This window comes from Lynx canadensis, chromosome B4, assembly GCF_007474595.2.
Source record: "Lynx canadensis isolate LIC74 chromosome B4, mLynCan4.pri.v2, whole genome shotgun sequence".
Classification (NCBI taxonomy): domain Eukaryota; kingdom Metazoa; phylum Chordata; class Mammalia; order Carnivora; family Felidae; genus Lynx; species Lynx canadensis.
Window position 1 is genome coordinate 23224538 of NC_044309.1, and position 16153 is coordinate 23240690.

The 16153-nt window shown below is 37.1% G+C and overlaps 1 protein-coding gene across 1 annotated transcript in view; it reads left to right on the forward strand.

The window, feature by feature from the left end:
• GPR158 (G protein-coupled receptor 158) overlaps nt 1–16153 on the forward strand; it is a 425314-nt gene that overhangs the window by 21282 nt on the left and 387879 nt on the right. Inside the window, 1 exon segment of the mRNA XM_030322366.1 lies at nt 15752–15857. Coding sequence (XP_030178226.1) covers nt 15752–15857 — 106 coding nt within the window.

Below are 16153 nucleotides of genomic sequence, written 5' to 3' on the forward strand. Positions count from 1 at the left end.
TATGGTTTCAGGTCTCGCCTTTAGGTCTTTCATCCATTTTGAATTTATTTTTGTGTATGGTGTAAGAAAGTAGCCCAGTTTTCCCAACACTTTTGTTGAAGAGACTTTCCCCATTCAGTATTTTTTCCTGCTTTGTTGAAGGTTAATTGACCATAAAATTGTGGGTTTATTTCTGGGTTTTCTATTCTGTTCTATTGATCTATGTGTCTATCTTTGTACTAGTACCATATACTTTTTTGATCACTATAGCTCTGTGATATAACCTGAAGTCCAGAATTTGCTTTTCTTTTTCAAGATTGCTTTGGCTATGTGGGGTCTTTGTGGTTCCATATACATTTTAGAATTGTTTGTTCTCATTCTGTGAAAAATGCTGTTAGTATTTTGATAGAGATTGCATTAAACCTATATATTGCTTTGGGTAGTATAGATATTTTAAAAATATTTATCAGTTCTAGCAGGTTTTTGGTGGAGTCTTTAAGGTTTTCTATATGTATTATCATGTCTTCTGCAAAGACTAAAAGTTTTACTTCTTCCTTACCAAATTGGATGCCTTTTATTTCTTTTTGTTGTCTGATTGATGTGGCTAGGACTTCCAGTACTATGTTGAATTAAAGTGACAAGAGTGGACATCCTTGTCTTGTTCCTGACCTTAGGGGAAATTCTCTGTTTTTCTGCATTGAGGGTGATGTTAGCTGTGGGTTTTTCATATATGGTCTTCATTATGTTGAGGTATGTTCCCTCTAAACCTACTTTGTTGAGAGTTTTTATCATGAATGGATGTTGTACTTTGTCAAATGTTTTTTTCTGCATCTATTGAAATGATCATATGGTTTTTATCCTTTCTCTTATTGATGTGATGTATCATGTTGACTGATTTCTGAATATTGAACCACCATTGATACCCAGAAATAAATCCCATTTGATTGTGGAGAATGGTTTTTTAAATGACTTGTAGAATTCAGTTTGCTAGTATTTTGTTGAGGATTTTTAGAAATCAGAGATATTGGCCTGTAGTTCTTTTTTATTTGTCGTATCTTTACTTGGTTTTGGTATCAGGGTAATGCTAGCCTTATAGAATGAATTTGGAAGTTTTCCTTCCTTTTCTATTTCTGGAATAGTTTGAGAAGAATAGGTGTTAATTTTTTTAAATGTTTAGTAGAATCCATCTATGAAGCATTCTGGTCCTGGACTTTTGTATGTTGAGAGTTTTTCGATTAATGATTCAATTTCTTTGTTGGTTATATCAATCTATTCAATTTTTTTTTCTTCCTGTTTCAGTTTTGGTAGTTTATATGTTTCTAGGAATTTATCCATTTCTTCTAGGTTGTCCAATTTGTTGGCATATATTTTTTCATAATATTCTCTTATATTTCTGTGATGTTGGTTATTTCTCCTCTCTTGTTTGTGATTGTGTTTGAGTCTTTTCTCTTTTTTTCTTGATAAGTCTGGCTAGAGGTGTCAATTTTACTGATTTTTTTCAAAGAACCAGCTCCTGGTTTCATTAATCTGTTCTACTTTATAATTTAATTTTTTAGTTTCTATATCATTTATTTCTTCTCTAATCTTTATCATTTCCTTCCTTCTGATGGTAAAGAGTTCTTTGTTGTTCTTTTTCTAGATCCTTTAGGTGTAAAGTTAGGTTGTTTATTTGAGATTTTTATTGCTTGATTTTTATTGTTTGAGGTAGACCTATATTGCTATGAACTTCCCTTTTAGAACTGCTTTTGCTGCATCCCAAAGGTTTTGGACCATTGTGTTTTCACTTTCATTTGTTTCCATGTACTTTTTAATGTCTTCTTTTATTTCCTGGTTGACCTATTCATTGTGTAGCAGCATATTATTTAACCTCCACGTATTTGTGGTCTTTCCAGATTTTTTCTTGTGGTTGACTTCTAGTTTCATCGCATTGTGGTCAGAAAAGACACATGGTATGACTTCCATTTTTTTGAATTTGTCAGGGCTAATATGTGATCTATTCTGGAGAATGTTCTTCACGCATTTGAAGAGAATGTGTATTCTGTTGTCTTAGGATGTAATGTTTTGAACATATCTGTTAAATCTATCTGGTCCAGTGTGTCATTCAAAGCCATTGCTTCCTTATTGATTTTCTGTTTAGATGATCTCTCCATTGATATAAGTGGGGTATTAAAGTCCCCTACTATCATTGTAATATTATCGATTAGTTCCTTTATATTTGTTATTAACTGTTTTATGTATTTGGGTGCTTCTATGTTGGGTGCATGAATATTTACAATTGTTATATCTTCTTGTTGGGTTGTCCCCTTTATTATTATATAGTGTCTTTCTTTGTCTCTTGTTACAATCTTTGTTTTAAAGTCTGTTTTGTCTGATATAAGTATTGTTATTCTAGCTTTTTTTGATATTCATTTGCATGATACTTATTTCTCCATCTACTCACTTTCAACCTGCCGATGGCTTTAGGCCGAAAATGTCTCTTATAGGCAACACATAGATGGGCCTTGTTATTTTATCCATTCTCTCACCCTATGTTTTTTGATTGGAGTGTTCAGTCCATTTATATTCAAAGTAATTATTGATAGATATGCATTTATTATAATTTTATTGTTTATTTTGTAGTCGTTTCTGAAGATTTTCTCTGATCCTTTCTTGTCTTTCTCTCTTTCATGGTTTGCTGATTTCCTTTACTGATATATTTGGATTTCTTTATTCTTTGCATATTTTTTAGTGGTTTTTGATATATCAGTACCAGTAGGTTTATATAAAGCCTCTTCTGCATATAACAATTTTTATTAAGGTGATGTTCACTTAATTTTGAATCAATTATTTTCTTGTCCCCTCCCCATGTTTATGTGTATATTTTAATAATTTATATCCTTTTATTTTGTGAGTTCCTTGACTGATTTTTTTACAGAAGTATTCATTTCTACTTTTTTGTTTCCTACCTTTATCCTTCAGTCCAGTTGTCTACAGAGGCTATCTTTGCCTGTTGTGGGCAGTGTTTGGTTCCTGGCCTGAATGTAGCATGTTTTAACTAGGTGTGCTCTGGTATGTTTGTGAAATGAGACTGTTGCCACTGCCACAGTAACTGAGGCTCTGCAAAACTCCCACAATGGGAGTTGCGGTGTTTGCAGGGATCTGGGCTGCTCTGAGGGAGAAGTTCCGCTGCATTGGGATGAAAGCAAGCATGATTGGGAAGGGCAGTATCATTGGAGCATGATGGGAAAGGGCTTGGTATAAGCAATTTAAGTAGTGTCAGAGCTGCACTAGTTCTCACTGGTGGCTGGTCCTGTGCTTATATGGAGGGGCAAAGGAGAGAAATGACACCAGCCAATTATTTTGCTCCTGGAGGGGTCTCTCCATGAATACTGTCTCTGTAGGTTTCAGTCTGAGATGAACAAATAACCTCCCCACACTTGTGCCCCAGGCACTCTTCAGGTTACTCTTCCCATGCTGTGTGTCCATGGGTTGTTTGACTTCCTTGTATAGATGTATAGAGCAGTGCCCTCCAAGCTCTATAACCTTTAAAGGTTTTTAAAGCAGCCAAGCCTGCTAACCTTTAAAACTCTAGGCTTTAAACACCTCCTCGTTGCCAGAAGTCATGAAATTTAGGCTCTCCCTCTTTCTAAGCCAATTACTATGAGGATTCGTTTTGCCATTCACTCCCCCGTGTGCTAGTCTGTCTCTCATCCTTCTCCAAGACCACTCCATCCCCATTGCAGCAGCCACAATCTGCTTCTCTCCCAAACCCCATCTCCATACTTCCTACCTTCTTCAATGTGGCCTCTTCTACCTTTAGTTGTGGAGTTTGCTCTGCCAGTCTTCAGGTCAATCTCTGGGATATTTAAGGTGACCTGATAGTTATCTAGTTGCATTCATGGGATGAGGCAAGTCTATGGTCCACTTATTCTGCTGTAATCTCACCTCATTGATACGTTTTCTGATGTTAAAACATCCTTTCATTCTTGAGATATACTCCAGTGGATCATGATGTATAATTATTTTAAGATATTTTAACATTTGTTTAGCCAATATTTCCTTTAGGATTCTTGGATCTACATTTAGTTAAAATGGATATATATATACACACACACACACACACACACACACATATATATATATATATATATATATATATGGTATTATTCTCATGTGTTTTGGAATCAAAATCACATAAAATGCATTGTATTTGTTATATTTTAATTTGTTACACTTTTAAGTTGTTATATCTTGTAAAGATATAAGAACTGTTCCTTAAAAGTTTGGTAGAACTCATAGACAAAACATAGACGCCTGAAGCTTTTCTGAGAAGTAAAAGATTTCAATTTTTTATGCTTATTGTCCTATTAAGTTTTATACTCCTTCTTGGGGCAAGTTTGCCATTTTATATTTTCTACCAATGTGTCCTTTGTCCATTAACTCTAGTTTTTAAAAGTTTATTAGAGAATCATTAATCATAACAGTTTTTTAAAACATTCCTTTTATTTTTCATTTGCCTACTTTTTATTTGCATATTTTCTTTTAAACACTTGAATCTCTTATCTTTTTAAAGAACTTTAGTTTTTTTTAATAACTGAAAAGTTTTAACTATTTTGAGATGATTTTAGACTTTAAGAAGATTAGAAAAGATCGTATAGACAGTTCCCACATACCCTTCACTCAACTTCCGATAACGTTAACATCTATGTAACCAGGGCAAAATTATCAAAACTAAGAAAGTAATGTTAGTACAACACTATTAATTAAACTACATATCTTAATCAGATTTCCTCAGTTTTTCCACTAATGTCCCATTTCTCTTCCAGGATCCAAAACAGGATACCATATGTTATAGGCTGAATTGTGTTTCCCAAAAACTCATATCTTGATTGTCCTAATACCCCCATGCCCCATAATGTGACTGTATTTAGAGACAAGATCCTTGTCTGTTACCTCTTTAGGTAATTAAGTTAAAATGAGGTCATTAGGATGGGCCTTAATCCAATATGACTGGTCTCCTTATAAGAAGAAGAAATTAGGACACAGGCATGCAAAAAGGGAAGACCACATGAAGATACAGAGAGAAGATGGTTATCTACAAGACAAAGAGAGAGGCCTCAGAAGAAACCAACCCTGCTGACACCTTGATCTTGGACTTCTAGACTTCAGAATTATGAGAAAATAAATTTCTGTTGTTTAAGCCACCCAATCTGTGGTACTTTGTTATAGTAGCCTTAGCAAACTAACATACCATTTAGTTGTCATGTTTCCCTAGTTTCCTCCAATCTGTGATAATTTCTGGGTCTTTCCTTGTCCTTTAAAGATACTTCTCATGTTATGAACCATTTGTTGACACTTTTGAAGAGTGCTGGCATGGTATGTTGTTCAGTGTCTTTCAGTTTGGATTTGTCTGATGGTTTGTCATGATTGGACTGACATTATGGACTTTGGAGAAGAATACAATAGACAGAAACTGTCTTTCTCATTGTATCATATCACAGAATACATAATACCAATATGTTTTAGTATAGGTGATGTTAGCCTTGATCACTTGGTTAATGTGGAGACCATATAAAGACACATAGTTTGCCAGCTTTCTCTATGCTAAAGTTACTAGTTTCCCCTGTTTTTAAGTGAATTACTAAATTAAGCCCACCAAGGAGAGGTGAAGTAGTTTCCTGTTCATAGAGAGAGTAGTATCAAAGAACTTTGGGTACACATTAATACCAAGATAGTAATGAATGTTTGGGGGGAGATGCTCTGAAGTTATTTAAATATACTGTTTCCTTTTAAAGTTTTTCCCACTAATTTTAGGATTTATCAGTAGGTCTTGCCTGCAACAATTGTTTATGTGGTATTCCAATCATGATTTTCTATTTCCCTAATTCTTTCTAAATTTATGGATTGGAATTCTTTTGAAACAGAGTTTTCCCTTTTGCCTCACTTTTTAATTTAATCACTTATTTCAGCATGGACTTATAGATATTGATTTTGGGGGTTGAATCCAATATTGTCATTTTTATTTTTTTGCTGAAATAGCTCCAAATTTGGCTGACTTCCACCTTCTTGAATTAAATATTTAGATTTTTAAAAAAAATCTTGTTTCCTTTTAAGTGTATAGTATTTAAAGCAACAAAATTTCCTTCCAGTTTTATTTTTTATTTTTATTTTTTTATGTTTTATTTTTTTTTAACATTTAAACAAAATTTTTTTTTTACATGTATTTATTTTTGAGAGAGGGAGAGAGAGAGACAGAGCGTGAGCAGGGGAGGGGTAGAGAGGAGAGGAGACACAGAATCCGAAGCAGGCTCCAGGCTCTGAGCAAGAGATCAGCACAGAGCCTGATGCGGGGCTCGAACCCACGAACCGTGAGATCATGACCTGAGCCGAAGTCGGACACTCAACCGACTGAGCCACCCAGGCGCCCCCCCCGTTTTTTTTTTAAACTTTTTTAAAAAATGTTTTATTTTTTATATTTGAGAGAGAGACAGAGAGCGAGTAGGGGAGGGGCAGAGAGACAGAGACAGAATCTGAAGCAGGCTCCAGGCTCTGAGCTGTCAGCACAGAGCCCAACGCGGGGCTTGAATTCACAAACTGTGAGATCATGACCTGAGCCAAAGTTGGACGCTTAACTGACTGAGCCACCCAGGTGCCCCCAGTTTTATTTTTATCTATGTTCCACAGTTTCTTTATCTGTAGTGTTTTCATTGCTACTCAATACTGAGTATTTATTAATTTATCTTTAAAACTAAGGGTTATTTAGTAATTAGCTTTTATTTTTCAAACATATGAGATGCGTTAAAGGTAGCCTTTTAAGACATGTAATTCATAATTTAATGCATTATGATTCAAGGACATAATGTTATAATGTATAAGACACTAGTCTTTTGGAATTTGAGGTTCCCTTTGAAATATAATCTCTGGTTTATTTTCGATAAATATTTGGTAAATATTTTGTGAATGTTAAAACAGAAAGTGAATTATCTGTCATGCAAAGAGTTCTATAGATGCCTAACAGCTTAACTCTACTAATTATAATATTTAGATACTTGCTAACATTGCTGCTTTTTGTTTGACCTATCAGTTTCTCAGAGAGGTATGTGAAAATTTCTGATTACAATTGTTGAACAATTTATTTCTCCCTTAAGTTATATACGTTGTTCATAAAAATACACACATATGTGCATACACACTCAGGTGCACATATGTTCTTGATGGCTATATCTTCTTAATCTACTGTTCCTTTTACCAATATAAGACATCTATATTCATTAGATCTTCCAGTTACCTATTTCTGCATAACAAATGTATTGTAAAACCTAGGGGCATAAAACAAATATTTTATTTTTTTCACAGTTCTGTGGGTCACAAATTTGGGAAGGACTTGGCTGGGTGGTCTGTTTCTGATGTATGTGGTATCAGTTGGAGTGGCTGGGGCTGGAGGATCCACTTCTAAGACATATCTGACAACTGGGCTGCAATGTTTCAAGTAGCTGGTGTATGTATGGGAACTTCTTGGTACACTCTCTTTCCATATTCACTTCACCTGGCATCTTGTATTTCCTCATGGCAGGATAATTTCAGGATAGCTAGGCTTCCTATACGCAGAATATACTTACCCCCTTCACACCCCTCACTCCCAAAGTCTCATCTCATTGTGGTATTGTCTTAAAGTCAGGATTAAGCCATTTGAATGAAGTCTAGATGAGCATGAGTCTTCATGTGTATGGTCCCTCAAGTATACTACCTCTGAATCTGAAGACCTATAAAGAAATATTACCTGTCTCCTTTTCCCATTATCCTCCCTTACTATATGATGATGGTAACGGATAGCACAACTACAATAACACTCCAGTTAAAAAAAAAAAACGGGGGAACAGGTTACACACAGCAGCTACTAGATCATGGCAATTTTGAAATCCACTTCAACGCATATCACCAATTCCCTGATTACGCTGCTCCCTGGGAATAATTCTCTGAAGGTTCAGCCTTTACCTCTGAGCTCTTGATTCTGTCCTCTGAACCATCCTTCCTCTTCCCTAAGAAATTGACTAAGTTTTCAACTGAATGGCTTTCTTGGCTTCCTTCTTGTCCACGGAAGTGTGGGGAGGAGGAAGTATCTTTATTTTGTACCGTTTCTTTTCTTTTTAATTTAGAATGATAGTACTCCTACTTATGCTATTCGTTGAAGAATGTTCTGGGTTTTCTATGAATCTTACTGGGTCTCACTCTATTAGACAGAAGCCAGATTTTTAAATCTTTTTAAGATAGGCAATTTTCTATCTTGGGCCCTGTGGCTATTGTGCAATAAAGCCTTAAAAATCTTAGAATCCCTATTGCTTAACAGAGAGTGTCTATGAGGCATACCTGGAAGACCATTTGGAGTCCTTTAGTCTAGCTGAAAGGTTCTATGAAACACCGCCTTACATCTTTCTGATGTCTTAATGAAGGATTTTACAGATGCCCCCCTAAAGTGGTTCTTTGCTCTGAAGCCATTTAATATTCCAAGAATCTTTTGCTAGAAGAGATTTTTGCAATATTTCCCCCCGCCCCCCCAATTCTGGCTCTCTGATATTTTTTCTAAATTTTACTCAAAAACCAAATAGCTCCATAGAGGCATTATTCACAACCAAAAAAAGTGGAAACAACTCAGTGTCTATCAACAAATGAGTGAATAAACAAAACACAGTGTATAAACACACTGTAATACTCTTCCATTAAAAAGGAAGGAGGGGCGCCTGGGTGGCTCAGTCGTTTGAGCATCCAACTTCTGCTCAGGTCATGATCTCACAGTTTGTGAGTTCAAGCCCCACATAGGGCTCTGTGCTGACAGTTCAGAGCCTGGAGCCTGCTTTGGATTCTATGTCTCCTTCTATCTCTGCCCCTCCCCCACTTGTGCTCTTCTCTCTCTGTCTCTCAAAAATAAATAAATGTAAAAAGAAAGAAATTCTGAAACCTGCTACAACATGGATGAGCCCTGAGTACATTAAACTGAGTGAAATAAGCCAGCCACAAAAAGACAAACACTGTCTGATTACAACTGTATGGGGTACCCAGAGTAGTCAAATTCTTAGGGATATAAAAAAAGAATAATGGTTTTACTCTAGGGGTTAGGCAGAGCAGGGAATGAAATTTATTGTTTAAAGGGTAGAGAGTTGTAATTTTGCAAGATGAAAAGAGTTCTAGAGATTGGTTGCACAACAATACAAATGGATTTAACACTACTGAACGGCACACTTTTAAGATGTTAAGAGGGTAAATTTTGTGTTATGTATATTTTACCACAATTACTTTTAAAAGCCCAAACCAAAACTAAGCAGTTCCTCCTTTAGTCCATGTTTTTCTTTTTGTATCTATCATAGCCAAAAAAACCCCAGGTAGTACTTTCTGCATTTGGCCTAGAAATTTCCTTAGGTAGATCTACAAGTTCAATTGTTCACAGGTGACAGTGTTGCCAAACTTTCCACATACTATGTACCAACAGTTCCTTTTTCCTCTGCCTCCGATACCATTTTCCTCATTGTCTTAAAACACAATGTCTTCAAAGTCTTAAAAGACTTAGCCACATATTCCCGCTTTTATTAGCCATCTCTTTGAAAGCCTTCCAGTTTCTGCCGCTGCCTGATGCTAAAGCCAGAGCCACATGTTTTAGGTTTTTGTTATGTCAGCAACCCACTTCTAGCCACCAGATTTTGTTCTGGTCGTTAGGAGAGACGACCGATGGCAGCTGGTCTACCAGCATCTGTATCATCTTTTTTGGCAGAACTTCTTCCCTGTACTCCCATCAATATAGACTATATGGGCTGTTGGTGTCAATTTTTTGGTAGTAATGGAGCAGGAAATCATTGTCCAAGGTACTAGAGGAGGAAGCAAAAGCAGAATTTAAAAACTTTCCTTCAACCTATCCAGTCTTTCTTTCCGTCCATTCACCCATAGTAGTTCATTATAGTTTTGAGTTTGCTTGGGTATTCTCTTTGCGGGGAGAGCATCATTGTTACTACTTCTGGCTTCTTTCTAGCATCTGCAGTTTCTTCAAGGTTAATATTTGGGGTGGGCTGATTTAGGAGACAGGGGAAATTTCTTTTTAAGTTTTCATTTACGTTCCAGTTAGTTAATATACAGTGTAATATTGGTTTCAGGTATAGAATTTAGTGCTTCAACACTTACATACAACACCCAATGCTCATCACAACAGGTGCCCTCCTTAATCCCCATCACCTATTTAAGCCATCCCCCCACACATGTCCCCTGTGGTAAACATCAATTTGTTGTCTATAGTTAAGAGTCTGTTTCTTGGTTTTCCTCTTTTTTCCCCTCATGTGTGTTTATTTCGTTTCTTAAATTCCACATACGAGTGAAATTGTATTCCACATACGAGTGAAATTGTTTCTTAAATTCCACGTATGAGTGAAGTCTCTGACTGACTTATTTTGCTTAGCCTAATACTCTCTAGCTCCATCCATGTTGTTGTAGCAAATGGCAAGATTTCATTCTTTTTTATGTATTTACCCAAAGAATACAGAAATACTAATGTTTATAGCAGCATTATCAACAATAGCCAAATTATGGAAAGAACCCAAATGTCCACTGACTGATGAATGGATAAAGATGTGGTATGTACACACACACACACACACACACACACACACACAGGACTTAGGGGAAATATTACAAAGGTATGGACTATGGAAATTTTAGTCTGGTGGGAAAAACAGATCATTAAAATATGATGAAGGTAACCACAGTGTATTATGGGGAGAAGAGAGAAGTAGCTTCTAAAAAAAATTTTTTTTAATGTTTATTTATTTTTGAGAGAGAGAGAGACAGAGCATGAGCAGGGGAGGAGCAAAGAGAGAGGGAGACATAGAATCTGAAGCAGGCTCCAGGCTCTGAGCTGTCAGCACAGAGTCCGATGTGGGGCTGGAACTCACCAATTGTGAGATTATGACCTGAGCCGAAGTCGGACACTAAAACGACTGAGCCATCCAGGCATCCCTGTTTTTTGTTTTTTTCTTAAAAAATTTTTAATGTTTATTTAATTTTGAGAGAGAGTTAAAATTTTTTTTAATTAATTTTTTTTGAGAGAGAGAGAGAGAGAGAGAGAGAGAGAGAGAGAGAGGGGAAGTAGCTTCTAAATCAGATTTGGAGTTCATGGAAGGCTTTAGAAAGGAGTCAAGTAGGAGTTATGATAGGTAGAGCACAGTTTAGGCAAAGGGACTTCAGGTATAAAGGCATGTATAAAAGAATGGCTTTCTGAGACAACATGAATTTTTAAGGACCCACATGTAGTTGTGAATTGTCTGAAACAAAGAATGTATGCAGAAGAGTGGATGGAAACATTAATAGTAGCAGGGGCCTGAATATAATGTTATACCGAAGAGCTTGGATTTTATTCCTTAGGACAGTGGGAAATAATTGATTTTAAGCAGGGAATTGTTAGGATCAGATTGACATATTGCTAATTTTTTTTTACTTCCTAAAAATATTTATTTTTGAGAGAGAGAGACAGAGAGACAGTGTGAATGGGGGAGGGGCAGAGAGAGGGAGGAAGAGACAGAATCCAAAGCAGGCTCCAGGCTAGAAGCTGTCAGCACAGAGCCCAACACGGGGCTTGAACACGTGAACGGGAAGATCATGACCTGAGCTGAAGTTGTGGCTAAACTAACTGAGCCACCAGGTGCCCCAGATTGACAGATTTAAAAGATTGCAAGGACAGCACAGTGTGATGCTTAAGCTCTAGTGCCCTTTGCTTGTGTGGAAACCTTCTAATGTCCTGGAATGAGCACTAGCAATGAGTTTTGTGGTCAACCGTTTTCTGTAAAATTTTTAAAAGGAGGATATTTTAACCGCAAGGGTCTCTTACTACTGTAACTTGCTTCTATTACATTTTCCCTAGGCTGTGGGCATTTTGGAAACCAGCTAAGGGGAAGTTCAGGATTATTTATCTATATTAAAGCAGTTTGCAGTTACATTTACGTATAGCTAAGTTATTGATAGCCATCCTGGTATACAAATAGCTTCTGGTAATGATCTTGCTACCCACCCAGCAGTTAAAACACAAAGATATGGGGCCAAAGGTCATATTGTGATACATGTGTTCATGGTTTTCCACGTGTTTCTTAAAGAAGGACCCTAAACAAAATAAACATCAGCACCTACAAACCAGTATCTTTACCTGGAGCAATACGAGGTAGGACCAAATCAGTAAGCTATTGTAAAATGTTTTTAGCCTTGTGAGAGATGAAGACCTGAACCAAGGCAGTGGTAGCAGAAAAGGACGGGAAGGGTTAAGATGCAAGAAGCATTCAGGCAGTACAATCTAGGAAACTTGGCAATTGCTTTGATTTGGGGGTTTCGCAACAGATTATCGACTCGGATAATTTGAAGGATGGAAGCCATTCATGGAAAAAGAACATGGGGGCAACTGCAAATTTGGGTGGAGGACGAATCCCATTTTAGGCTTGTGGCATTTCAGGTGTCAGGTAGAGAAAAATGCTGGTCTGCAGCTCAGCTAAACACCCAGGTGTTGGGAGATATAATTTACAATATTTTCTTCTCTGGAGGCCACTCACCTGGCTTTTTTGGCCCTTGCTTTCCAGACCCCACACCAGGGAACTGCAGCCACTTACACAATCCCAGAGCTTCCCAGAGGCACCCGCTCACCGGATGTGGGAGCAGCACTTCCGCCCCCAGGAGGCATGCGCTTAGGGGACGCACCACTCAGGGGCTGCTGGGCTCTTAGCCCGGCCCACCCTCTGTGGGCTCAGGGTAGCGAGTGGGTGGTTTTGCCTCTGCGTGGTTTTCGGCAGGATACCTTTTCCCACCCAGCGAGCGTTCTTTTCCCACCTAGTCCCCCAAACTTCCACTTCCCCTGCAGGAAGTCAACGGCACCTCCCCGAGGGCTTTGTAGGTCTCCAGGCACCAAGGCAGCACAGCGGCGCTAATGAAGATGAGTCAGCACTGAATTCCCAGCTGGTAAACGCACGACTCATTACCTTTGGCGGTTTTGCACAAACCCCAGAAAGCTTCGTGAGCTGTTTACGGTCTGCGGTGACTTTTGGTTCTTGCATATGAACCTAGAATTAAGAGGGAAAACTCTCAGTGATTAAGATCCCTATTTCTTAAGCCAGTTTCCCTTTGAAGGGACCAGAGTAATTGCAGCCTCCCGGAATCTTAAAGTGGCCAATGTTCCTGAGTGGGAAGATGTGCACTATCTTGTAACTAAAATCAGTGTAGCCAGATAGTTGAGGAAAACCTGACCTCGTTATTACTGACAGATGTGGAACAAATAAAAATGTATAGTTTTTATTAGTTTACTACTTACAGATGTATTCCAAATAAGCCATTCGTGGCAGAATACCAAAATATACTAGACAGTAGTAGCTCAGGGGGATATTTCGTGTCATTGACGTTGACTGGTAATGGAGAGTGTGGTATGAACCTGCTGTAATTATACCTTGAGTCACTGGTTGAATTAGAAGTCTCCTGTCCACTCTTTAAAAAAAAAACAAAATCAAAAACCTAATCATTCCACTGACTTACTGGAAGTTTTTCTTTTTCTTTTTTTGGAATCGCACTTTTTACTTTGTAGTATGACCCACACTACAGTGAAGCTCCATGAAGGCAGGGACTTTTTTTCCCCCTCCTTTCTGTTGCATTTCAAAAGCCAAGAACAGTTTTGGCCCAAAGTAAGCCTCGACATACTTATTGAATGGTTGAAAAAAATGAATATTTTTTTTTCAAAGAGCATGAAGTGGAGCGTGCAGTGGGCCAGCATGATTGGCATGACCTATGTGGAACATAGTTCTAGTGAAAGTCCTGCAAGTAAGGCAATCAGAAAATGAACAAATGTTAATGGAATACCTTCTATACCCCAAATGATAACTTCCCAGATCCCCCAGAATTTACCGTCTTTTTTCCATTAAACGTTCTGACATTATTATATTTGGGCCTATGTGGTTCACCTCCGTGGCATCTCTCATAGTGGTGTGCTCATACCAGAAATAAGTATTTGTTGAAAGAGCAAGGGAGGAAACTGGCTAAGGCATAAGGTTGCCTGGGAATTCATTAATTTATCGCACGAACAGCCATTTGCTTTATAGAATTATGGTCCACAAGCTTGCAAATTGTGTCTTTTGCAAATTGAAGTTTGTTTCTGTGAAGGATTTGTAAGTTTTCTATGATAATTTTTGGGTTTTCATTTCAGTGATCCTCTGAAAAATTAATTTACACATGTTCTGGGTTATCTGGATAACGAAATACTAGCAAGAGGGTTTGGTGTCTCTGTTTTCTATCTCTTTTGACCATGTTAGCGCTACTTAGTGTAGTACTTTGTTTCAGGTAAATAAGGAAAGATCAGAGGCAGCCTTACAAAACATAAGTGACTTATTCACCCCAAATTAAGCCCAAATGACATTAAACTGCTTTGTGGGGAGATTTCACAATAGTTTAAAAGGAGAAAAGAGAGAAATGAATCATAATAGGTGATAGAGTAGGTGATAGAATAGAATATTCTATATTGTATATCTATCTATATTATATGTATATGTGTGTATATATATGTATATATATGTGTGTGTATATATATATATGTATATATATATATATATATATATATATATATATATATACTATATCTATATCTATTCTATTTAGTTTGGCCAAGTGTAATCATTGGTGTTTTTAAATTAATATTTTAAATTTAAATTTTGTTGAATTTATAGTTTTGTTTGCATTTATTTCATAATTTTGTGGGTATTTTTGTAGGTACAAGAACTATGATACGAAGAGTTTGAGTCTAACTTGATATTTGTACATATTTAATAATGCCATAATGAAAATAGTTTAAATTGGGAACAAGAGACCTTGAAAATGTGTTTTTGCTTTGCTCAAGTTTGTGAGAAATGACATTACAAAGCTTTGAGCTTTAAGGCCCAGAACATAGAATATTTATTTTAATGAAGTGCAGGTGGTGACAGTTCACTCTAGGAAAAACGTTTCTGCTGCTAGTAGTGCTCATGGTAGTGAAAAATAGAAGAGAGGGATCTTAGCAAAATGAAAATGTAAGAAGATTGGTTGGAGAAAATGGAAAAATTTTAGATAAAATTGGAGCTTTCTTTGCAGTTTTGCTTTTGGCTCTGAATTTGTGAGCTCTCTTTCTTAGTGATTTTTCTCAAATGGCTAAGTGAAATGCAGTGTTTTTGTTTCCAGAGTTAAGAGAAGAAAATTGCTAATCAGCACTTCTGTAGATGGTGCAAATCTCTGGTTTGGAGCACTGGGAGACCTGAAGAGCTGCTTAAAGTCTTTGTGGTGGAATATCAGAGGAAAGAGATGCTCTCCTCCCCTCCCCATCTCCCTATCCCTGGCCCTGCATTGGGAGAAAGAAATGAGATGAAGGCCTTGTTTTGGTTTACTTTAATAGAAGGGGTACTGGGTGGCAGTTGTTATTTTAGAGTCAACTTTGCTACCATGTCCAGAGCAAAACTGTCAGGAATTCAGTCAATCAACTGAATATTTATTGAGCACCTCTATGGGCCAGGCATTATATGGGGAGCTGAAAACAGTGAACAATACAGGGTCCATGCCTTTGGGACTTAAGTAAAACTAATACTTGTTTTTTTCTATTGTACTGTGTGCCTATCTTCACTTGGTACACTTTAGTTGGATGTGAGTGGGCGATGTGAAAATTTTTAGTGCACTCTTATATTGATTTGTCTGATTTCTGGGATGGAGCACAGAGGTAGAAATTGTAAAGGCTCAGATTAATTTGTTCTTATCTTTCTCTGTTTTTAAGGGGTGTTATGAAAGTTGACATAAATCTTCAGAAAGTGGACATTGACCAATGTTCAAGTGATGGCTGGTTTTCAGGAACTCACAAATGTCACCTTAACAATTCAGAGGTAAGAACATGAAGATAAAGTCCTCTGAAATCAGAAGCTCGGAAATGTATAACTTTTGAATTATATTGTATTTGTATGGGTAAGTGAACAAGAGACATCTTACTGGGAAAGAAAAATCTCCTATGCAGTTCTGAATGTTGCCAAATGAACTGGAAGAGGGGTAAAAAATGTTGTGCAGAATAACTGTTCATTTGGCTGAAGCTAAAAATATGTCTGAAGTTTTGCTTTAGTTAAAGTCTGACCCTCTTCTTCAGAATGGGGCTCCAATTAAAATAGCCATGAAGTGAGAAATCCCA